We start from the raw sequence: 25524 nt of genomic DNA, 5'->3' as shown, positions 1-25524 counted from the left end.
ATTTAGATGTAAATGTCGAATTCTGTAAACTTTGATCGATTAGCACTGAAACCTTGTTGTGTGCATGTCCTTTGAACTTTACAGAAAGCTGCACTTCCGGGTTGGAGAGAACCAAACGTTAAAGAGACTTTTAGCAGAAATCTTAACAAAGGGAGAACCTTTTGGTACCTTGTACGTTCTTGGTTTTGACCTTAGTCACGAGTCCTAGGGACTTCAATATAGGGTCACTATCTGAGTGCTAGCGGTGCGTTGAAACCCTATCAGATGTGGATGGATTCACCTTTCGTTGGGCTGACGATATCTCAGTTTTCACCTTGGTAACCAGTCTAGCAACGGTTCTAGCAAAGACTATGCAATGTCTCTGGTCATTGAACCTGAATGTATTCGGATTACATTTGAATTCTCGCAGCAGTCTGTGATTGGTGCCGTTAAGGAACCCTTCTCGAACAGCTGGTGCAATTTTGCGATAAGGTTCGTCAACTCCTACCAGAGAGTACACATTGCTGACGATGTAAATTGGTATTCAAGTTTGTCATATCGACCCTAATGAGATGACTGAAACACTAAAATGATTTTATTGTAAAACAGACCTAAATGATAAGTATCTAGATTATACTGAATTTTTCACATAAATATCATCAACACCTACACAAAATGATGGTGGTCTGAAAACATTCTGTATCAAAACAAAACGACAAAATATTATTGACATTATCTGGTGATTAATGGTGATTATGTTTGGGAAAAATAAGAGAAAAATGTACCCGTCTGAAAAAATTCGTGGTCGTTTGGTGTACTGTTACAGAATACCCTCGCTCCCACCGAGTCCAAGTTTCAGTCTACTTGATGTCTGCACAGGTTCTCATGCTTCGAATAGAGCAAAGACATCCTGCTTTAAGAGCACGACACTGGCTGTTATGTGATGTATACCTTGATTGGCTTCTCGACTCAAGTATTGGACCCCCCCCCCCCCCCCCCCTCTTCTTTTTAATCTAGCTGCCTATGCTAAAGTGCTATAAAGTCCACTGTCTGGGCCAAGAGTTTTCGATGCATCTACACTACTCTTGGAGTCTCTTGCAGACAGCCTCTGAAACTACGGCGAACGTCTTGCCTAGATTCGAAGGGGTCGGCCTTTTCTATGGGCCTCTACTGTTTTGACATGGGTTGTTTTGACTGTGCAACCCTCTTTTGACCATATTTGGTATCATACTATTAACAACCCTATCAATTTCCCACCAGCTATAAAATAACAATGAAATAAACAGAAGAGAAAAGTCGGATTGTTTTGAGAAGATTGTATTTCAATAATATAACACAGGAAATATAGTTATAGAGATAAATTAACATTAGATACATTTATATCATTTACACTTCATTAGCAACATTGGTGTAGGATACGGGCTGTGAAGGATGGGGGGTGAGAGGGGGCGGCGTGGAGGTGGAGGGTCTGTTGAATAATTCTCCCCTTCTGTTATCCATGTGTTTGAGCCGTTCTCGGGAGTTTCTGTTTAACTGAGAATGTTGCAGAACGCTAGGGAGAATTTCATTGGGGGTTGCCATATTAGTTTCTATTCCGCCAATGCTATAATGGATTCAGATACACCAATATAGAGCTACACAACGTGGGTACTTGTTTCTGTTTTCCATTCTCTCCTCTGGTGAAGTCAGCCAATGCCACTTGCCATATCTGCATCAATCACGCCACTACAAGCTATACACAATATATAAAACATGTTTGATTCACGAAACACACTAAGCGGATAATCAAATTGATGACAGGCAAAAAAGCAAGCAAAGTTTTTAAATTACATTACTCACATACTGAAAACTTACAACAGTCGAGCAATTTGTCGCCATCTTTTTATAACATTGTGAAACAAAATCGTTTAAGCACAAAATCTTGGACATTTTTCTTCCTCGTTTGTTGTCTTATTATTAATCTCTCGCAGAAAATCATTTCGTTTTGTTTGATAAAGTTATTAAATTTCGTTCCGGTATTTGTTCATTCCGATATTTTAGTGTGTCAGTGACAATCTCGTTCAATTTGTTTCTCAGCAACAAAACGAAACGAATTATTAATGTTGTCATTTTCTATCGTCGGTGATTTTCGCCTTTCTTCCTGAATTTCGGAGTTTTTAGAAGGATTAATTTGTACGGAACAATTGTCTAATTCTTTGACGACACAAGTGACTGATGTTGATAAATTGAGAACCTCTGGAAGTTTTTCTCGTGGCATTTCCTGAATTACTTCAACCACTCTTTCTCGCAACATCTCGTGATTAGAATCACTCACGTTCTCGTGAGAACTGATGACTTCCACTTCCTGTTTCATGACGTCACTGACTGTTGGGTTTAGGCTTGTTTGACTGGTTGAATCAGTCGATTTGTTTACTTCCGGTTCAGATTCTCTTGAAATCTCGCCATTTTTCTTATTTCTCATGGCTTTGAGCAGAGATTTCTCAGAGTTCAGTTTGTGTTGAGCGACTTCTGAAGATGAAATATTTTCGTGTTTCTTCCATTTTGTTCGTCTGTTTTGAAACCAAATCTTCACCTGGAATGGAAAGGAAAAACATGACAGACAAACTACATGGTAACGCACTGGGATTATGTTTGTAAACCTGGTATCCTTTCAGAGAGTCCACGCAGCGCTAAATTCTATAAGATCGATCTTTCATTTTGAAGATGTTCTCTCTTATCCACCATTCTGTTTTATTAGAAAGTTTTTTCAATTTGTCTCTATTCATCTTCATATTTCAAGTTGAGGCGAATGTTGAATTCTGCGTTCAAATTTTAATGAAACATTATAGCCACAAAATCTCACAATGTAACGTCGAATAAATACACTTAAAGTGTGCAACTACAAGAACATAAACGTGCCTAATCGTTTATTTAGAAAGTTATCTTAATTCTGGTCAAAATAAACTTCTTTTTAATGGGGGAATTAATCATTGATGCAACACAGAATGATGAAAAATGTTGAAGGCAAACATGTAAATTAAAATAAAAACACGAGTGGCATACAGTAAGATATAAGAATATATGGTTAATAATATTCTACAAATTAACACTTTAACTATCATCACCTTCCTTAATTACTTTCTTATATTCAAGTAGCAGTTTGGGTTTTTAAAATTTTTATAACCAAATTTTGAGTTTCTTGAATTTTTCTCGCCCCTTGACAATATTTTTTTAGATATTTAATCACAAAAGCTCATCTTAAATCGATGATAGGCCTATGTTTCGGGTATGAATCCTCATCATGCCCCCTGCATTAGAAATTGGGTTTAAATTCCATTATTTGACTTCAACGTTTGAACAAATTAGGGAAACTAATTAAATGGAGTAAAGAGTTATTATCGGAATATTCAGATCGACTGGTGAATTATAAAATTAAAGTAGACCGACCTAGGTTTTCAAAATGATTATTAAGGTTAACTCCGGGAAAGTGTGACCGAATTAAGGTTGTAACCATTTTACATTCAATAATAATAAAATCTTCATTTCACATGGATCAGAATAAGACAGAATACACCAAGATGACATGGTCTTGTCTAACAGGGCATATTTATTTATTTCAGACTAATTAAAAATTTTGCGGAACCCAAACTATGCCTTTAAAGACCAATTCGGTGCAGATCTGTTAAATCGCCATTGCCGTCTGTCCAGATATTTTCTATAGCAGACTGAATCCAGATCTCGCCAATCGTGTGTTATATAAATACTGTTTAAGTGTAGAATAATATTGAAATATATAACAATAATACTTATTTATAACATAACATTAATCAAATATTATATCACAGAAATAAAGACAGGGTGGTAGGGGTTAGATATCTTAATTGTTCCTTATTTATCTAAGTTTAAATTTTTAATTAACAGTTAATAAAACGGCGCTGACTAAATCTACGAAACTTTTTTACTTGAGGCAAGATATATTTTTAATCATACCTGTGAACTTTACAGAAAAATATAAATAATGTATTCCATATGATTTGAATCATATTATGAATATAAGCTTATAGCACAATATCGTAAAATTCTTCCCATTGAGGACATAAGTAATAAGAAAATGCCAAAATTAATTGAAACTGCATTTGTCCACGAAAACATATCCGTTAAAGTTTTGAAGCACAGCTACAATTTGTTTGCTATGCATTAAATATAACCAATGTTTGACAGTCTTCATTGCCGAAATTTTATTCATTGGAAAACAACCACAACAGCGAATATTCCAAATTAAATGTAAAATGTCTGAGTCCCAAGGGAAAGGGTGTTAAATATGTAATTGTCCCACACCAATCTGTATTTATACCACCTATATCTACCAGTTTGATATTGTCTAATGATAAAGCCAGGTACGGGGTATAATTAATTAAATATCACCGAGATTTTAATTACACTCCATATGTTAACACAAGACTTTTAACATGTCAGATTGTCTCCCTTGGTTCTAGTTTATTATGTTTACAACACGTGAATCGTGTAAATAAACACCAGGGGGCGTCTGTGAAATCACAAACTTTATACAAGTGCTAAATAAACTATTACATTTTAAATGATTTTACAACACAAGTGCATGTTAATGAGCGTGATGATAGTTGAGATGAAATGCACGCGCATTTCGCAACCGAACTTAAGGCAAGTGTTAGTTAACGAGACGATGAAAACCGATTTATAAGGGTTTATATAGCCTTTTATAATCAAGGGCCAAATAAGGGAAAGTCTTCTTTAAAACGGTTGAGGAATTTAATAGTATAGAATATGTCATTAGTTCATATGAATACTCATTGCAGAAAAGGTTCCCGGAGTTCATGTCAAATCATACTAAAGTAGCATGTATTTAAATAGTGTTTTGCTTGCTAATATGTTAGATAATATAACGATTATTTAAAACTGATATAATAGGGTGTAGTACACGTGCACTTCACAGGAAGTAGGCTGATTAGACAACTATCATACATATTCTTTTGGATATTATGGACGTGCGATATTAAATTTGACCCAAATATTAATTTTTGAAACAGTACCTGTGTTTCTGTGACATTGAGTAAATTGGCCATATCAGCTCGCTCGGCAGACGACAGATATTTCTTCTGTTCAAATTGTTTTTCAAGTTCAAATATTTGACGTCCAGTGAACGTTGTTCGCGCCTTTTTCTTCTTTTGACTGTCGTCTGTAGAACTGGCGGTAGAATCATCTTTTAATTCGTCGGATTTTCTTTTCTCGCCTTTATTCGATTCCACATCTGAAAAATATATAGAAACATAAATCATGTATGACGAAGCACTCCCTGATTACAAACTTTCATTAAAATTAAAATTTCAGTTAAACTTAAAGCATATTTCAGCAAAGTATACAGGCAAAGTATTTTTTCTGGTTATTAGCGATATTTTTCAGTTATTACATACTATAAATCATTAAAAGAATTGTATATAAATTACAAATTATTTAATAATATTTATTTTTAATGAATTAGTAAAAAAAGGCAGAAAACTGCTCCTCCTTCTGCTCATTTCATGCCAAGATTCCTGTAAATTCTTAGAAAATGCCAGGAATATTTAAACAATGGAAAATAAGTAGACTTGTTAAAGAACAATATAAACTATTAAACTGCATTAAGTAAAAAATAATTATTTTGTACCTTAGAACATGCTCGCTATGTTTAATATAATTATATAATCAATTAAACTCACGATATGTCATTATTCAAATTAGTACAAAATCTTTACACATTTCATTCATTTGTGAAAATCTTGTCCACGTCGCTGTACATTGTAGAGCGGTAGAGTTTCTAATGCAAATGAAAAGATACTTGATCTTTACAGTAAGTATAAGGCATATAATAAAGCGTGATGCGATATTGAAATATTCTGACATACCGTCGCTTTAAACACAATCAATTAAAAATCATTTTGCTTTCTATTAATCAAATCACCGACTTCATCATAAATTTAACGATTTTTTTATTTATTTATTCAAGAGAATAAAGAATAAAGACAAATTAAAAATTGTCATTGTCTACTTGGCATTGAAGAGCAATGAAGGAAGCAAAGCAACACGATTTGGGTTGTGATTTTTTATTTCTTATCTAACACATGAGATGAAAATTATAAATGGTACTCAATTCATAAAATAGAAATACTTTTTTATTTTAAAGCGATATGAAAGAGTTTTTAAGGCATGTTAGGTGTATCAGGAAAATTTGGATAGCGTCATGCAATAAAAGGTTTTAAGAAATAGCTTCTTTTTGCATCATTTAGTTTTCCATAAAAATAGATTGTGACGTCACTATCGTAAAAAGCATTCAAATTTATTTTTTGTTTAATTGGTCCTTCTAGAACATGAAAAATATAATATCCCAACAGAACAAGTCATGCTCTGAGGACACAACAGTAAAATAGTCTTTTCGGTGAAAATATCAAAAGTTCAGAAATTTTCTATCGTTTAAGTTTTTTATTAAAGATGTTTTTATGGATATTATTATTGACCAATGTTTCATGCTAGGTTTCGAAGGAGTACAAAGTTATTGATACAGAAATTTCTGTACCTTCGCCTCTATTAAAAATATCGACTTAAATTTGGACCTTTCCTTTAATATCACTGCCTCATAATAAATAAATATTTACCTGTTTTTTGTCGACGATAATTTTCAATTTATTATTCATTGATTTTGAATATCGATTTTTAAATACCAATTTAAAGTTGATTGTAAAAATATTTTTCATTTTTAACACTTAATAATCGTTATTAATTATGCAAATAAATTCAAATCATTTGCATATTTATACAGAAATATATGAAAGAAAAGTCTTCATTACAATTTCTTTGATTTTTAAACATCAATTCGAGTTTTAACAAAGTTTACTTAAAATGTATTTATACAGATTTACAGAGATTAATTATGCAAATGAGCCTCGCTAATTAGCATATTACATGGAGTATATTGAAGTTTTATTTGTAAATAGATTTAACTAACTAATTGCAAGTTTTCAGAGAAAATATCACAAGATAAACTTTTCTCAAATAAAATAGAAAACTATCATTTGCTCTAATCTTCAAAATTCAGCATAAATTTCATGTATACAGGTCTACGAATGACACAAATCAACTTCCTTAATTAACATTAATATAAAATGTATATTTAAAGCAAAATAAAAAGATATAATGAATAGAAAAAAATATATTATATCAGGAAAAAGGATAAAAACGCTGTATATCGTCAAAGAATTCCGGCTGAAAAAAGCAAAATATGCTCACCTATGATAGAATCGGAGCCAGGACTGTCGGAATTTTGTCTGGATCGATCTTCATCCATTCGATTATCTGGCGAAAAACAGGTGAAGGACCCATTGGAAAGGTGTCCAGACAAGCTCGTGGATCTTTCTCGTTCTCGTTTCCTTTCTTCGGAAATTCCTAGAATGTCCACTATCCGGAAAGGAGTGATTCTTTTGGTGGAATTTTCGTAAATATGTGGATGCCAGGTCCTCGGGGTGGTGTATATCGCCGTGGGGGTGAACACGATGGGAAAGTTTCCAACCGGAAGACCAGGTTGGTTATCCATGGTGCAAAACATTCTTGATCCTCCGAGTTATATGATCGTCTGGTCTATTTATGACCTCGTCTGGTTCCGTATTCAGCTGAATTCAATGATAATCTCAATCAAAAGACTTGTCTAAGTCACAATGTTTATTTTTATCAGAGTCAATGTATATGATGAAATATTAATTAACTGTTTATTGAGAATTTGTCAACGGCTCATTAGACTTGATCCAGACATGACCAACTTTTTTTTTGTTTTCAGAAAAATGTCTGTCTGAAATGTTAAAAAATATGAAATACAAATGAAATGATTCACTGGCTGAACTTCACAAACGGTCACATATCCAGATTTACTATCCATAGATCTTGAATAAGAAAACTTTTAAAAGTTTTAAAACTTCCGAACAATATTCACCAGCCTTCAGCCATATCCAATATATAATACTTTTATAAACGCTGAGTAAAAATTCGAACTTTTTGGCACCAAACTTTGAGAAGTCTGTAAGTTATATACACACTCTGTGTCCAACATAAAAAATATCGACACTGAACTAGCACTGTGGCACTTTATCTTAAAAACCGATAAAATCCTTATTCAAACATCTCTGTAAAAACCAGATCGTGCATTATCCAAAACAATTGTGTCCGATTTCTAGCTTTTGATACCAAAGTTTAGTGGAGCTGTAAAATCCAAGAATAATGGATGTTCTAATGTCGTGACGATCGAGTCTAATGGTAGTAATTCACCTTTTATTAAACAATAAACCTTCTGACTTCCAGACGCGCAAATGTTCCACAAGAAATTTTCCAGGCCTTTAAACAAAAGACGAAATTATTAATAGGCGTTCAGGGTGTCTCCCGTACCACAGAATCTTTCCAAGCAATTAGATTTAATAGTCGTTTTCAGTCTGCTATTAACCTACGAGTAAACTCAGTCAAGTATCACCAAATATTGAGCGAATTGATGGGAAATTTGTCTCTCAAATCAATTAAATGTGGCTTAAAATCTGGAATCACACGGGCTTTGTTCTTCGTCTTGTAGAAACATAATGAGATGATATTCTTTCTAAGAGACAGAAATTTTCAAATCCGAAGTTACACTCTAATTCTCCACCGCGCATCAGCAGTTTTGTTGATATTAGTTAATTATCAATTTGAATTTTTAATAAAAATCCCCAATCCTCAATCCTGAGTAATGTAACATTGATGGTGACTGAGAAAATTCTCTTTCAAAATTACCAATATTGTTAATAATAACGTTAACATAATTATATTAATATAAAATCACGTTGCGGACACTTCAGTAGGCCTACATAAACATATAGGCCTAACGTTACATTTTTTAAAACGTTCCAGAAACTTCAATAGTTAAATATGTAGCGTCATTTTTTTTTATAGGATTCAAGACACTTGAATTTAACTTCTACAATGTTTTAAATTTCTTCAATAACGCACCGGGCACATAAAATTTTAACGTTATTTGTTAATAAACGTTTCAGAGACTTCAAAACATAGATGCATAATTAATATATATCATATAACGTCATATCTTTAATAATAACATTCCGGTCACATAATAATAACGTTAATTTTTATATACCGTCACAGAAACGTCAAAATATATATAACGTCATTTTTTAAAATAACGCTCCAAACACTTAACGTTAATTTTTAAAACTTTCCTTATAATCCAATATAAATAAACAGCACTAAATTATTTGCTATTTAACACTTATAAAAGATATAAACGTTTGTAACCGATTCCATTGCAAGCTGGCAGGTATCTAAAGCTAATAACAAGACCACTTGCGTATTAAAACAGTGAAATCGACGAGGCATTAAAGTTGATCTAAATGAGTTAAAGATATGGCGAGATTGAGGCAGTAATTGTCGGAGGACTGTGTGTTTTTAATCACTTATTGGACAGAGGATGGTACTGAGCTGTCGGCGGTAGGTGGGTCTAAAATGCCACAAGGCTTTGTATTCTACAGTGAATTCTTCTGTTCACTAATAGGTCTCAGTGGATTGCTTTAACATTAGTAAAAAATGTACCTATAAGCATTGTCAACATGTGTGGACTCTCCGAATGGATTCATTTTTCTAAATCCAGTTTGGCCTCTAAGACCCTGCGTTTGGCACAAGCTAAACGGTTTTATAAAGCCTTAAGAAACTCATAGGTCTATGATTGTGTAGTTAACATTAGAAGAAGTTTTAAGGATTCAATTTGTATCGTTTTAGAGTTAAGATTATCAATAAATATTGTCAGCTATGTGGACTCTCTGAAAGAATGCCCTTTTACGAAACCATTTAGTCTCATTGTGACATCGCGAGTTCCAGATAGCTGAGGATAACTAAAAACTTTACTTTCAAGAAGAACATGCGACAGGGATACCAGTTCGACAGAGGAAGAAATCCAGTCTGATCTCTAAGACCCTGAGTTTCGTCTGTGCTTTGCTGTTACATCTTCGTCTAGTATACGAGCACTGGACAGTGGACATACGGCAATAATACCAACCGGGTGGCGGATGTCGACGCGAGGTACTTTTTTTTCTTTTATCAAGATATCAATAAAATTTCTTTTATTTGAGTCGCTGCGTTGCGTCTACGTTTAGTCTGCGTTTCACTACCGATTTTACATCCACGTCTTGTCCTATTCAGGGTGGACAAACGGCAATAAGACCAGCCGGACGGCGAAAGACGACGCGAGGTACTGGTTTATAAGATATCAATATCCACTAATAGACGATAAAATCCAGCCTGGTTTCTCGGCCTCCAGCGATTAATATAATAGTCCAGGGAATTAGCGACTTGTTAATAGAACTATTAATGTTCATTCACACGGCACCACATTTTCTTCATTTCAACCATTAAATTCTACCAAAATTACGACATTGATACCAGGGTCCTTTCGACTGATTTAAATATACAGTGTAAAGCGTAAAAAAAACATTATAGGATGTCCACTTTGATGCAGGTATGACTAGAGCTCATATCGTACTGCAGACGCATGTTTCGGCTTTAAAATCATCATCAGGACATACTGTTTTGTTAATAGAGTTAATTTTCATTATATAACTTTAAGCGTATGTTCTAAGGGCTCTCACTTGACAGGAGCAAGAGAATCAAGATTGTAAGATTTTCATTTAACTTGGCTCCGTTACATCAGAAATTTCATTGGTGGCTTTGAATAAGAAAAAATTACTTAATGATGTTTACTTGATGATGTTGTATCAAAAATTTTACTAAATGACGTTATTTAAAAAAAAAACACTTAATGACGTTATATTAGTAAATGACGTTATATAGATGACGTTATTTCAAAAAATTTACTTGATGACGTTATTTCAAAAAATTTACTTGATGACGTTATATCTAACACTTTACTTGATTATATCAAAAATTTTACTTGATTATATCAAAAATATTACTTAATGACGTCATATCCAATATTTTTCTTAGTGATTTGTAACTTGCTGAAGGAAAAAGGGAAAATGTTTCAAAGACAGGTTCTCAATTGCATTGTTGTTATGTCTTAAAAGAAATTATTGCGTTGAACATCGTGCAAAAGGTATCTGTTTTGAAACAATAAGAAGAAAAATGCTGAAGATTTTATAGTTCTATCAACACAGTGGAAAGGCAAATCGTCGACAATTGCTAGAAAATTATTTGTTTGAATGCACAAATCAATGGAATGGAGAGAAATAATAAGGATGAGAGTATTAAGAGACAGGGAAAGAGGAGGATAAATCTATTAAAGACTTAATGAAGCTGAAACAAACCTCATGGTCCGATTGTATTTTGTAAAGATATTGCTACAAGGCGGTGTGGGACAAGATCAGAAACCTGACGGCATTGGCAGGCATATTACTATGGTCAACTAATAAGTATGCCCTTGCTTGTTCTTCAAAAGTTTAGGCATAAACATAGGATATTCTCGTTTATGACTTCTTCTCATGTTCACCAAGGAAGCTTATTTTAAAAGATTCAATTGAAGAATGCTCCGGGGAAACGATATTACTCATCGGTCTACAACCAAATTACTCAATACACCTTTTAAACGAAGGCTATTTTAAAGGTGGACATAACCCAGCAAATTATTTGACCCGTACCGTCCTATGGATGAATTTAAGTAAGGAGATAATTGAGACGATTATTGTTTAAAAGTGTAAGAACTGTCAAGCCAGTCGCTTCTAAACATACATTCTAATACAGGACTCTCTGGGGTGCTATAATATTACGACCCCTCTTAATCGACAAATAACTGTCACTCGAGCTATTAATCAGTCGGGCAGAGAAAGAACCGTTTAGTTTCGTTTAGAACTCAGAACTCAGACATGGTAATGTATGTCTATCAAATTATGCGGCTAATTTCTGGAAAATTCAGTTTAAAAACTTATTGCACATGAATTATGTAAATCCTGTATACAGCAGAACTAGACTCAAGTTTTAGCGGGAAATTAGGCCTACTAAAACAGTTATTCGTAAATAAATGGGGCCTACTTATTTAAAAGCTAACAGATCTCAATGTCTTTTTGTCATTAGTCGTGTCTTACATTTCCATCCATTTTCGACAGGGCCTATCCAATATTTTCATAGAATCAGCAGACCATATTAGCTGACCAAGTTTCCGTTCACTGAATGCTCTAATATCTGGATGCAGGATATTGGTGTCGAAGGGAAATTCTTCTCTAAATAGGCCCCTATTTGGTATCAGAATGTCCGACTGGCCAGTTGATTGATGTGTTTATGGAACACTGTTCCATCAATGAAGCCCAAGTTAAATACTTCCATGGAAGAGCCAAATAGTGCCGAGTGAGAATTAATGGACAATGAACTGCGTGATAAGCAAATATTTGTAACAATTCGTGTCAAAAGACCTTAAAAGACTCATTAGACAGAAGATATTAAAGTTGTTAAGTGAGAGTTGGAAGATGGGAGTTTTATTTACACTTTAACTTATTTTATTACCAGTTCGTCTCATTAAATACTCTCTTCTTAATGTTTGTCATTCCAATATTCCTTCTTTATTACATTTTCTACTTTAAAACACCATGTCTACTACGTCATCAATTAGTGCGTTAAACGTCAACATTTAAAACGTTTAGATAAGCGTGTTTCTTGGTCGTAAAATTTAAACTTATTGTCCCCGTCGCAGTACTTAAAAATAATTTGGATTCAAAATATTTATTTTTTTCTCAACCCAAAGTACATTCTCTACTTTAAAACTACGTCATCAATTAGTGTGTTAAACGTCAACATTTAAAAAGTTTAGATCATAAAATCGTAAAATCCAAAACTTACGTTTTTCTGTCCCCGTTAAAATACCTTTATTGAGTTCAAAACATTTATATTTGTCATTCCAATGTCCATTTCTAGTACATTTTCTGCTTTAAAACATCATGTATACTACGTCATCAATTAGTGTGTTAAACGACAAAATTTTAAAACAGTCGTGAAATTTAAACTTTTGTCTCCGTCGCAGTAAGTTAGATTCAAAATGATTCCAATATTCCTTTAAAACGTCAATATTCAAAACGATTAGGTAACTGTGGACTGCTTCCGTTATATTACGTTAAATTATTGCATTACTTTTGCATTGCGAAAGGGGTATTTTTTCAAGTAATAACACCTGTAAATTGATGACCTGCAGCGACCTGAATATTAAATTTGCTAATTAGGAACACTATTGACTGTAATCACATGAATTGTAATTAAATTAGCCTCGAATCCATGGTATTATTGATAACAATTAGTTTTAATGATTAACTTTTAATATCTATTTACTTACCAATATCTCTTCCGGTTATATTTGATATCCGGACTAAGTGGAATGTACTTTAACTCTGTATGCTTATGAATTGTTGAAAAATGTTCTTCATTTTTTTGTGTCCGTGCCCCATACAGCTTTTTTTTATGGTTACATATGTGTAGGAAGCGGGATGGAAAAGACGGTAGCCCGAGATTAATGCGCTACTTATTCGGATGGCGATGAGGAAAATTTCGGTAATATAATATTGGATTTTAATGTAAGAACAAGGGGTTTATCCATGTTTATCCATGTATCTGCTTCATTTATGCTTGTAGTGAAGGGAAATGTTCCTCATTGTACACTGGACTAAGTTACCTGGTTTTAGCAACCCAGAAGGCCTCTATGGTGCAGAAAACAGCTCACAGAAAGTACCGTTTCTTTTGGAAGAGGGGTGCTTTCAGGTTATGGTGAAAGGGAGATAACTACTGACAAGATAATGATGCGATTCCAAATCTTGGAGGAAATCTTTGGTTCCATGATTAACATAATAGGCTACGGACTAGCACAGCATCCCACAGATCGGAACTACATATTGCAGCATTGTTTGTGATTCATACTTCCTGTATCTCAGAAACTGCTACAAAGTAATTCAACACTGAAGATATTTATGCTAATGGATTACTCCCTCAAAAAAAAATAATTCTGACATCCAACTAATTTCATTACTGCAACCAAATAACATACTCCATTGCCTCTCCGGATATATTACTTGCCCCTCCAGATATATTACTTGCCTCCCCGGATATATTACTTGCCTCCCCGGATATATTACTTGTCCCTCCAGATATATTACTTGCCCCTCCAGATATATTACTTGCCTCTTGCCTCTCCGGATATATTACTTGCCTCCCCGGATATATTACTTGCCTCTCCGGATATATTTCTTGCCTCTCCGGATATATTACTTGCCTCTGGGAATAATCAAGTCTGGCTCCGGACCTGCATCTAACACGCTGTTCAATGCCACCCATAGCCAGAGCACATTGTAGACAGAAAAATGTCCCCATTGATAGTCTGATAATACAGAAATGAGAAGACTATGAGAAGTTAAATAAGAAGAAAATGTGACATGAGTTTACTGTAGGCCTTTATTTCATTACGGTGAATTGCTTCCCTTGGTTTTAAAACTTTACGTTTGATCTTCTGTATCCGGTCGGGATGTAACATCTGGTTTTTCAACCAGATTTCCCCCTGTAAGTGATGCAGGTTGGAGGGACTGACATGAAAAAAAGAGTTTATTTGTTCGGATGGGACAATAAACCGAGGCACAGGTTGTTACCTTGTGTACGTTACAGATCCCTAGAAAGTTGGAATTCGAACTATGCCAGTGTCCTGTCAAAATTTTTCTCATTGCATACCATAATTGCTTGTTCTTAAGTTGTCCTGACGATTGACCTTCTATCCGAAGCACGTTTCAAACACATGAAATAGGCTATTATCAATGTCAAGGCAGTCTATATGTAAGAGTTTTGCACCAGAACCCCCTCGTCATCCAGGAAGCTTTTAAGTTGGCTATTTCAACACCATGTCGTCATTGACCTTCTCGTTAATCTGAAGAGTACTGCATAATTGTTTTTAATGAATAATTCAGAATGAATTAAAACTAACCCATGACAAAAAGCTGTGGATATGAAATTAATCCGCCCTGAAAAGATGAAAATACATAACATGTACATCGCCAAACACATTAAAACCTAGATAAACAAACTCAACAAAAAGTCAAAAACTTTTTGTTTACTAATTCAGCCTTTCGTGTCAATAATTACAATCCACCTTTTGAAAGTTTCCCAAGAATAATTAGTGTCGTTTCGTAAATAGAATTTATTGCGTATGAAAATTTCAAAATACTGCATTTTAATCTTCCACACGTCGCGCGCCAATAACGACAACTCTTGACGATGCACGTGCCCCTCCCGTATTGACATTCTCACCATATTAACGTCACAGGTGGATTTTGGCGGCAATAGTCACGATCTGTTTAGAAGAGACGGGATTAAATCAAAATACTGTCAAGTTAAATCTGTAAAATTCAGTCGTGTAAGAACTTCATCGAATTCATTTCGTCAGATCTGGAAGAGAATATTATTAAAGCAAAATGCTGGAATTAACTTCGATGCTTTCTTTATTTTTCGGTAAGTTTTTTTGAAAGTTTAACTAAAAGGTTTGAATTTACATTTTGATTTCAAAATACTATTTTAAATTTGTTCTAACTGATTGCTATAGGGACATTTTGCCAATCTTTTCCAAATGAAGCAAGATGTTAGATCATCTGAATTAAATGCTTTAAGAGTGAAATAGCCTTTAAGATTGTTTTAGGAAATCAAATATATGTGTATAAAATCAACTAAATGATGAATTCTGGTCCTGCGCTCAATTTTCACTATTGTTAAAATCTGTCGTGACTCGAACTGCAACTGTTTTTTAAACATGGTCTGTCCCGTTACATTTTAAAGCATACCGCCACCAACTTGTCATCATTTGCAAATGCATCCGATTGGAAAAAGTCGTCTGTCTTTGATTCCACTTGACAAGAAGTCGTAGGATCAGTCGGTAGTTTGTCAGAATTTTGTCGTCATCAACAAAGATGAAAAACCAAGGCTTTTGAAAGTTTGTCCTCTGAGAACTTACAGTATCAACATTTAGAAACAAAATAAGGAATTCGTGGTCAAGGCTTTAATTGTAGCCTCCATCGACAAAATAGACAAGAATAATACATAAAGTATTTCTTCCAATGAACAGTTTGTCTTCAGAAAACCTGCAGTATCAAAATTAAGAAGCAATTTGCGGAATTCATGGTCTAGCTTCTAAATTCCAAATATATTGTTAATGAGATAATAAAAAGTTTAGATAGTAAATTATACTGTAGAAACAGGGCGGATATCAACTATATTTTACATCAATGTGTATTGAGAGAGTCAACGAGGGATATCTCCTAAATCATCTTAACTCTTCTCCGATTGTGTATGCAAATTTGACTTTTTAGTAGTTTATTTTGGAAATAAACGCTAAATTTCTGTATAAATTGTTAACTAAATTTACCAAAGAAACTGAGCGACAATTTGTTAACACCAAAAATTAAATTCCTAATGATCTGTGACAAATTTAAAGAAAATCTAGGTTTTCAGATCTGAAAATATCATTACATCGCATCTCGACACAAACGGTTGTTTCACTGCGTTGAAAAATCACCATGAGTATCAAATGATAGAGTCGACACTTTTTGAAATTTTGCATGCTCTTATCTTTATTGTTTTCAGCTCTGTCACATGTACTAAGTAAGCTTTTGAGTCTCAATCTTTTGTTTCTGATCAACCTTGCAAATATTTTGCTATTATTCAATGCGTGTGGTAAATTTTTGAAGGTATCTTGACATTTAAATTTGACATAACAATTGTTTCGAAAGCTTCTTTAAACAACGTCGTAAAAAATTTACAAGATCACAAAATTTCAAAACGTAGTTTTGTCGCGAAACAAATATTACTCCTATTGTAATGATATATTTGTCTTCGTGAAATGACTTCGTTTTATTTGATATTCATAGCTTGATCTTGTCTTCACGCCCTAACAAGTGAAAGACATGTAACCGCGTGTAGACAAAATTCCTTAACACACAGGAGTAAAGCAGGGAGCGCCTCTTAGACCATTCTTATTTCATATAGATCTTGATCTAGATACTTGACCTTTACAAAAGTTTCCAATTTTGACTTGAGTGTTTTATTTAGATTGAAATGAAATATTAGACTAAAATAACCTGAAACAAGGAGTGTTTGTAAGAATTTTATTTTTTATTTTTTTGCATATCATTAAAATAGAAATAAACTGAATCGAAACATTACCATTTACAACGAAATTATTTTGGCGGCAATTACTGGTTAACGTCATTAGATAGGCATATAGAACATTTCTTATTACTAAATCTTCCTCACATGAATATCCCACGTGCTGCTACAAATATATTGCCGAAGTGTTATTTTGTATTCAGGGTTTTTGTTTTGCGGCTCGGATCGTTAGTATTTGGCTTTCTTATTTTCATTGTTCTAATACAAATATTTGAATGCAAATGAAAAAAAGAACCCGAATTGCTCGATGCATTTGTAGAAAGGATGTCAATGTCTCTCAAACACTCAAGCTCAAGCTCTACCATTTAATAACAGATTGTTGACGAAACGACAGAATATAAAGACCCCCATGACCTTTAAACTATCAATGGACAACAACTTTTCATTTCATCTTGACCTTTCTTGATAACTTTCTTTTCTTTCGACCCTGATCAAGCTTCAGCCATGTTTGTTCATCTGCTAATTAATGCCAATCTGCCATCTTTGCTCACAGCTTCACGAATAAACGAGATACTAGAAAATCTCGAGGATGTATAATATATTTTGTTGACTCGTGAGTTGCGTTGGAAACTATTCATAGACACCATCGAGAAAGGCTGGATTTGTACAGCATAGGTGAAAGTAATTGCTTGTGGAAGGGGCAGAGGTGGGGGGGAGCCACTCCACCTCATTCAATTTCATTGTGTGTAGCGGTTGACTGTCGTTTATAATTGTCCGAAAATGATGGTTTGGTAGGCATTCCAATAAGAAAAAATTATGATTTTTTTTTATCTTATTTTAGACCATTTCATACGTATATTTCAGTACTGTTACTAGTAAAATTACCAAATGTATCGTCGTTTGTCCCGGTCACCTGTCCTCAGATAGATTTCAACCAGAAGATTCACCCGTGTACCCGTGAATACAACCCCATGTGTGGTAGCAATGGGAAGACATACGCCAATACTTGTGGTTACTGTGCTGAGCGATGGGAGAGTCTGAAACAAGGAAGACAGTTTCCTGTGGTCATTGATCGACAAGGTAAGGACTATTCTTTTAAAAAAGGCAGTGGTTTGATACGTGATGGACATTATCGTATCCCGAGTACGGGTTTTGACGCTTAATGACGGGCAAGTATGACGAATGGTGGTGTGGTTTGGACACAATGTATGGACATAAGCAAACATGACAATGGTGTTTATTGTTTTTCGTTTGTATGAGTAAGCCAATTTCTTTATTTCTTTTTCTTATATTCCAGGTGTTTGTACAACAGCTTCTCCGTTACCCTCGACCAGTGGTGTCGTCCCTTTCTTTCAAACTGTCATCAATAGATATTTCCCATCATCCACACCAACTTCCGGTTCTCCATTCCCCTACCCGTTTGATATTGGTAACCGTGGCAACAATGGAGGGAGCTTTTCTAATGCCTTTTGGCAATATTTGAATCGTAATGTCCAGTCTCCGTTTCAACGGCAACCACAACCGCAGCCATTCAGAGCGAATCTGTCATTTGGACGAACGGTAAGTATTTGCTTGCTTCTTTCACTTTAAAGAACTAGTATTTGAAAGGTCACGTGTTCTTGAGAGTTACTGTTCTTGAAGACTTGGGTCAGAAACTTGGCAAGGGTAACACGTTCTTAATTTTGATAGATAAGGCAACATAACTTGCCATTAAACACTCAAAATTTTGATAATGATACCTAAATATGGCATTATCACAACTTCTTCTGGATCGGCGATCCATTCAAACCGCCATGAAATGTCTTCCCTTCCACACCTTCTGTCATGTTCGGCAAGGTTTGTACAGTAAGTGTAGGTGTTTTCATTTGTTTCTTTTTAGGCCAACTGTGGATCGTACGGACCAGCGTGTTCCAGATACGGTTTCGTCTGTGGTTCTAACGGCAAAACATACGTTAACGAGTGCGATTTATGTTTATCCAACACCAGGTTTGGATTTAGTGTAACGATCGCTAGAGATGGTTTTTGCTAAATAATACATACGCGACCATTTCAGAACTGTCTGTCCCGGACTCCTTTACTTGTAGATATGCGTCTTGTATAATTACGAAGTGAAAAAATCAACAACCAGCTTTCTAAATCGACCTTCCAGACGACTGTTCTTCCAAAGTCAACGGACTTGTTAACTGAATGTCTCTATAACTCGACAATAGCATAACGATGGAACATCCTAGAACATATGGACATTGCTCTCGCATAGAACGGAAAGATTTTAATGACAAGTTTTAGTCAACAATTTATTAATTAAAAACACTAATATTTGCAAATGTTTCTTACGATTGCTTTAAGTGGATTATATTTTTCATAATATTATTTCTTTGTAAGACTGATTCATAGTTTTTAAAAATTGCAATTCTTTTTTTTGCCATGCTTATCCTTAATTTAAACAGTTTTCGTGGCTCAATCTACACAACATCTATCAACAAACATCATCAGACATGAAGTTATCTATAAACTATCAATATCCTTGCGCTTCGTAAAGAAAATAAGTCAGCCAGAGAAATCTTTTGAGTGTTGGTAATGAATCGTTAATCAAAATAATGTTCTTATTGTGTATTATTTATGTTTCTTATTATAATATATTTATCCTTAAAATGTTATTAGTCATTCACCGTTGTCTTTCATCGCTAATGTACGCTTCAAATAGTTAATCAGCCTAATGGAAATTAAGCGATATAGCGCAGACTTTCTACTTCAGCTACTTTCTTTTATGATCTTGGTAAGACGTGATGACATTCTGACATCAATCGTTTTGGAATACAGAGCATAATTATGCTTATTGCATTCTTCTGACACTTGTTTTGGATACAAAGTCCTAATCAGGACAGCTAGTTTTGGGGGCAAGGAATAGCTTTCCAATTTGGGACTTCCAGTAAGCGAACTGAACAGAAGTGAGAATAATTAACTTGAAGTAGAACATAATAATTTTACAAGTGCATATCAAAAGTAGGTCATTCACTGTTAAGTCAATCGTTTCGGGGTTATCGTCCTTGATGGAGTTATTGATTGAATTATCTTAGTTAACTTCATCATTTAGAATTTGGGTATTTTTCGGTGTGCAATGTGGCAATTTCTTATCGATGTTTAACTGTCAATATACTCTTACAAGCATGTCTGTAATCCATGGGGACCCATTTTATTCCCCCATGCGAACGACTAAGCGTTTTTTTTTTGCATAAGATAGTAAGCATTAAGGCGAGGCCCCACAAATTGACATGAAAGAACAATTTAATAGTCACACGACTCTGAGGATTTAAAACAGTTTTTACCATTATTATTATTTAAGCAAACTAAAAACATCTACGTAAAAAACGGGTTTTCGATTCCTTTCACGAGTTTTTCTAACAATTGAAAGTCTAATGACAGTTTTTATTCGCTTGATTAACGTTATGGCTTTGACGTTTTCTTCACTGAGGCATTAAGAAGTGTTTTCTCTGAAACGTATCCTCACAGTGTCAAGCTATTACGAACTGTGTCTTGTACCCAGTGGCGGAGCTAAAGGGGGGGAGGGGAGGGGTGCAGAGGGGGCAGCCGATCGAATATCATCTCTGAGATAAAAGAAAGGTGGCTATTGCAGTCAAGGTATTAGACACAGTTCGTAATATCTTGACATTGTGAAGATGACTAAAAGGAAGATTACCTTCAATATTTTACGCAGTTTTTTATTTTTGGGGGGAGGGGGGTTGAGTTACCTGGTATAACTTTAAACTTCGAGAGCATCAGCTCAATGGACGTCAAATTTTAGTTCAAAAAGTTGAGTCTTCTCCAGTCGTTAACTGTCCCAATATTTATCAGAAGCTGGAAAAGTGGCTTTGGATAGCTCGTGTTTTAATTCATGACGAGGTTTACAACTGTCCTAACGACAGAAAACTTACATATAATCACAAAATGATTATCTAAGTTTGTTCATTTCGTTGTCTTTAACTTTTCTATATTTTTGAATAATTTTGGGACAATCTGATTGGTTGATACCGTCATTATAATTAACCAATAAGCGACCTTTTTGTACAATTGACGTAATGTACGATATCTATGACAACAATGTTCAAGTCTAAAGAATGTCTGATAAACTGATGATAATTGAGTTCAGTTGATTCCTGAGAGAAATCCTTGACCAAGAACTTGTTCGTCTCTAGAGACTAGTTTTATAATACAATGTTTATTTATATATCGACTAGAAGAATTTCCACTGATAATACACATCAATAGAGATATGGATTGAACAATATCTTTTGTCTGAAGATTGTGCAGTGTGAAACTCCAAAACCAAGTGCGTAGTAATCCAAACGTGAAAGTTCCACTAGAGCTCTGAAATAGATTCAGTGTTACAAAAACTGAGTAAGCAAATGTATGGCATTTCGATGACTATCTTGTCTAGATCGAAGAGAGGTAGACTTGAGCAAATGTAACAAATTGCTTATTCCTTCGATGCGAAAATTCGTGTTTGAATAATCAGAATGCATGTGCATTTTGAGATGTGGGCTTGTTTGATTGGTGTTTACTCACTGACCGTTGTAATAGGTGATAATAGTGAAACTGAAAACAATAAGGAATCAAACTCGGTCTATACAGTGTATAACAGAGAGCAATGTTCCAAATTGTGTGACTATTACTCTAGTTGTGGAGGATTTACCTATCATGTTGGAAGACAATCCTCGGAATGTAAGTTGTTGTCTAAGAAAACAATGGATGAGACCCCACCTGAGGAAATCAGCAGTTCGACCAAAAACTTATATTCTAGAAATACTTATCAGAAGGTACGGCTATTATTGTTTTTCTTAATTCTATACCCAACTTTTTCTTTATGGTCCTTGGGGTTAGGAATCCAAAATGGGAAATTTGAAGGATGGGTAAGGCGTAGGGGGTAGGGAATGTCTTTTAAGAGATAAAGAGTTAATATGCCCGAGTTTTGCTCAAATTTGTTACGTCCAACGCCGAAACCATATCAACCTCCAAGCATCTTCGTTCAGACTAGGACGTAAAACTCCATTTTTCGTTTCATTGCCTTATCTTTGTCTAAATAAAACAACTTGTCAATGTATCTTTTGGATTATTTTTTAGAAACGTCCCTCGCCAAGCCCTTGTGATCATAGAGACTGTAGAGAAACTAGTTTTTGTTTTCCTGTTCTCGGGACCAGATCTTACTCTTGTTTACCACGGGGTAAGTTAAAGTTGGGGTTGGCCATCTTTATTACACACATTTTCTTTATAATGTACTCTTATAGTCGTATAATGAAAAGTTAACCCCCATGGTAAGAGACAGTGTGCTTCCGAGTGTCGATATTATTTTCAAAATATGTGGGGCGGATCTCCTGCAGTTGATGATGACACCCTCCTTCCCCCTCAATAACGAATGCTGCAGACAGTTTTGTTGGATAGTAAATTTCGCATGTTTTTATTTTTAATAGAGGTCAACTGCGGGCTTTATGAACCCCCGACCACAATGGAAAGGATCATTGGATCGATCCGACAAATATGGTCGTATAGTGCTACTGTTTCAGTACGGTGTAAACCCGACTTATACCGAAATAGCGACGTATCCGTTAACTCGAGGTGTGGGTCGGATTCGACTTGGTCTCGACCGAATCTAGTTTGTGAGGGTAAGCTACACTATATTTAATTGATTGTTCATAGACATCCCTCAACCTTCAATGGACTCTCCCATACACGTGCGTTTCCTATAAATATAGTACAGTATTTGAAAAGAGTTCATTTGCTTGATCAGGGTGGATTTTCATTAACATTCTAATTACTCACAAATGGATTTATTTTGTGGTTAAGGCTTGGGCAACCTCATAGTCTCCGATACATTTCTACCGTATTTCACTGTGTGAGGTAAACGTCGTGAAAAGGGTCTGAACTTTCGTGATGTCCCGACTGGTCAATTAACTCGTAAATATATTTTAGAAATCATTTTTTATAATGAATATATATTATTTCCTTTGAAGACTAGGAATTTCAAATGTGTTTCCTATATTAAGCAGAGTCTCAAAGACGATCAATCCTTTTTAACTTACTTGAGCGTATTATTCAGGACGCTCATGGATTTAAGGGCTCAAATTTCGACGGTGAGCTGTGAACACTATGATTGATTATAGCTTAACTTAAATTCCCGTTTCTGAGACGTAGATATGACAAACCTGTCCCTTTAAGTAGTTTACAAGGAAGATCCGAATTACTGCTCTATACTTTCCAGAGAAACATTGTAGTCCAGATAATCTTCCAGTCGAAATGGAATTGCCGGATAGCAGAAACTATGGAATTAGAGAAAGAGGCGAAGTTCGGTGTCGCTATGGTTGGTATAGGACGTCCGGTAGTGAGGGGTTGTCATGTCTGTCAGATGAAACATGGAATATTGATTTGAAATGTGAAAGTAAGAAATTAACATTTTGAATATGTTCGAGAGGCATTCGAGGCGAGAGGATTAAAGGCCCCTGGCTACAATAGGCAAAGAGGTGGGGGGTTGGGGTTGCTCCTCTGAGAAAATTCTTACAACCGACCAATTCCATTACGGCTACCTAACGCCATACACCATTTCCCGAATATATTACCCTGCCCCTCCGAACAATCAAGTATTTCTACGGACCTTGAGGGATAAGAAATGTGTGTGTGTTTTTTTTTTTGGGGGGGGGGGGGGGGGGCTGGTTTGTTCATAACAAACTCATTCTTATCCACCAGTTATGTCCAGGCAGTCAGCAATGGGGGATATTTGAAGCATGACGGGCCGCCCTTTCTTCCCCCTTGATACCATAATGCAGTGCGTCTCAACCTCCTTCCGGAAAAGTTCTTCCAAATCTAATACTAAATTACTAATTTACTATTCGTAAGATAGTTATGTTGAAACGTATTTCACCAAAAAAAAAATCGCCCCCCTCTCCCCACCTTGCAGAAATTCTTCCTCATGGTCTTCCTATTCTTACCCTGTTGAGAGGCATTGACATGATGCATCAGACTGTTGAGTGAAATGAACGCTTTAGTACTTTCTTTATGGGCTTTTAACTTGTACACCCCATGGGAGCTAAACTAACGTTAGAAATAAGCGAACAAAAGAACAGAAACTCAACATGGGTTAACTGTTTATAAAGAGAAGAATAACTCTCAACTGTCGTATATTATTCATTGAATTGCATGGAGCATAACAGACAATAACAAGAATCAATAGATCCTAACACAAGATTGTTTATTCCCGCCAATATGCTTACATTGTTCAGACGACGCCTCTTGAGTCTTATATTGAAAAATGAATCTCCATTATGTCCTGATGATTATGTCACAGCTCTCAGAATTGAAAATATTATTGGCTTAAAGGCAGCCCCGTCGCCTGGAATGAATTGGTGCTGGGGCTCAGATTTTATACTCTTATAAGTCTGGAGAATTAAAAGCCCAGAGAGCTCAAATGTGTAACAATTTTGTGGTCCCATAAACGTATCAAAATCTTTTGATTTTGTACAAAGACACTGTAAACTGAAGAAGGTTTTGCTGGGGCTTAATTCTCACTTGCTGGGGCCAAGCCCCCACGGACCCCACCCTAACGACCGGGCTGCTGAAAGGGCGCTCTGAAAGATAATGTCAAGTTGACAAACCAACAGACAAAAATAGATACTTCAGACATTTCTATGTGAACTCTGCAAAGAGCATAAGAAAAAGGCAATAAAATGCAAAAATTCTCCGTCCTCCATCATATTTTCTCTCTTCTTCAGGAGTGCGATGCCCCGTTGATTTGATCGGTAATGACATGAAAATAACGGCTATGACTGGCGATGAACCCGTATTTGAGGTAGAAGCAACAATTGCCTGTGCCAGGGGCTACAACAAAATAAATGGTACCGGTTTATCGTCTTGTCAGGGAAACGGAACCTGGTCAGAATTTGATCTACAGTGTCAGAGTAAGTATATTATAATAGTCCACCCCCAAAAAATGACTCCCCATAAAAACAGATATGGAGACTATCGAAAGGCTTGCAGCGTTCGCTGGCCTTATCAAAATTATAAGCCTTGTGGACTCGTAAATACGAAATAAACAGAAGTTGTTGTGGACACGCAAAAAGGGTGCTGATTGACATTATTGGCTAAAAGATCTCTCTGGAAGGGATGACTACACTCACAAATTTTATTGCTTTTCCTTCTACGACTTTCTCGCTTTTATGTATTTCCATCGTAAAAATAGTTCCTCTATTTGATAAATGTTATGCATTTTATATTGAAGTTGTTGATTGTGGACCACCGCCACTGCTAGATAATACCGGTTTCCAAAATCCTGTGACCAGAACGGTTTATCAATCAGAAGTCCTGTATAAATGTATCGATGTGTACCGGAAATATGGCGGAGAGGACAATATC

General features: G+C 35.2%; 3 protein-coding genes across 3 annotated transcripts in view; 2 read left to right on the top strand and 1 right to left on the bottom strand.

Moving 5' to 3' along the window:
- Positions 1-2503: 2503 nt before the first annotated feature.
- LOTGIDRAFT_70560 (hypothetical protein) lies at positions 2504-5159 on the bottom strand (the record flags this gene model as incomplete). The annotated part of the gene is made up of 2 exons (XM_009067957.1): positions 2504-2551; positions 5028-5159. Coding segments are annotated over 2 exons (180 nt in total), but the record flags the coding sequence as incomplete, so codon positions are not given.
- Positions 5160-15380: 10221 nt separating this feature from the next.
- Positions 15381-19793, top strand: LOTGIDRAFT_236866 (hypothetical protein). The gene is made up of 4 exons (XM_009068027.1): positions 15381-15480; positions 17992-18207; positions 18425-18687; positions 19007-19793. The coding sequence occupies exons 1-4, from the start codon at positions 15444-15446 to the stop codon at positions 19154-19156; spliced, it is 666 nt and encodes a 221-aa protein (XP_009066275.1). The 5' UTR covers positions 15381-15443; the 3' UTR covers positions 19157-19793.
- Positions 19794-22014: 2221 nt separating this feature from the next.
- Positions 22015-25524, top strand: part of LOTGIDRAFT_169731 (hypothetical protein) — a gene marked incomplete at both ends in the record, with an annotated part of 5571 nt that continues 2061 nt past the window's right edge. Inside the window, 4 exons of the mRNA XM_009068026.1 lie at positions 22015-22034; positions 22246-22345; positions 22593-22737; positions 24885-25070. Coding sequence (XP_009066274.1) covers positions 22015-22034; positions 22246-22345; positions 22593-22737; positions 24885-25070 — 451 coding nt within the window. The remainder of the gene's footprint in view (positions 22035-22245; positions 22346-22592; positions 22738-24884; positions 25071-25524) is intronic.

The sequence above is a fragment of the Lottia gigantea genome (assembly GCF_000327385.1).
Source record: "Lottia gigantea unplaced genomic scaffold LOTGIsca_88, whole genome shotgun sequence".
Taxonomy (NCBI): domain Eukaryota; kingdom Metazoa; phylum Mollusca; class Gastropoda; family Lottiidae; genus Lottia; species Lottia gigantea.
The sequence above is the reverse complement of the archived record's forward strand: the minus strand, read 5'-3'. Positions and strand labels throughout refer to the sequence as shown.

What these genes read in the sequence shown, in the direction of transcription:
- LOTGIDRAFT_236866 (XM_009068027.1), top strand. Translation starts at nt 15,444, where the DNA reads ATGCTGGAATTAACTTCGATGCTTTCTTTATTTTTCG. An exon ending in GATGCTTTCTTTATTTTTCG is followed by an intron (nt 15,481 to 17,991) that starts GTAAGTTTTTTT and finishes CGTATATTTCAG; the next exon opens with TACTGTTACTAGTAAAATTA. An exon ending in TGTGGTCATTGATCGACAAG is followed by an intron (nt 18,208 to 18,424) that starts GTAAGGACTATT and finishes CTTATATTCCAG; the next exon opens with GTGTTTGTACAACAGCTTCT.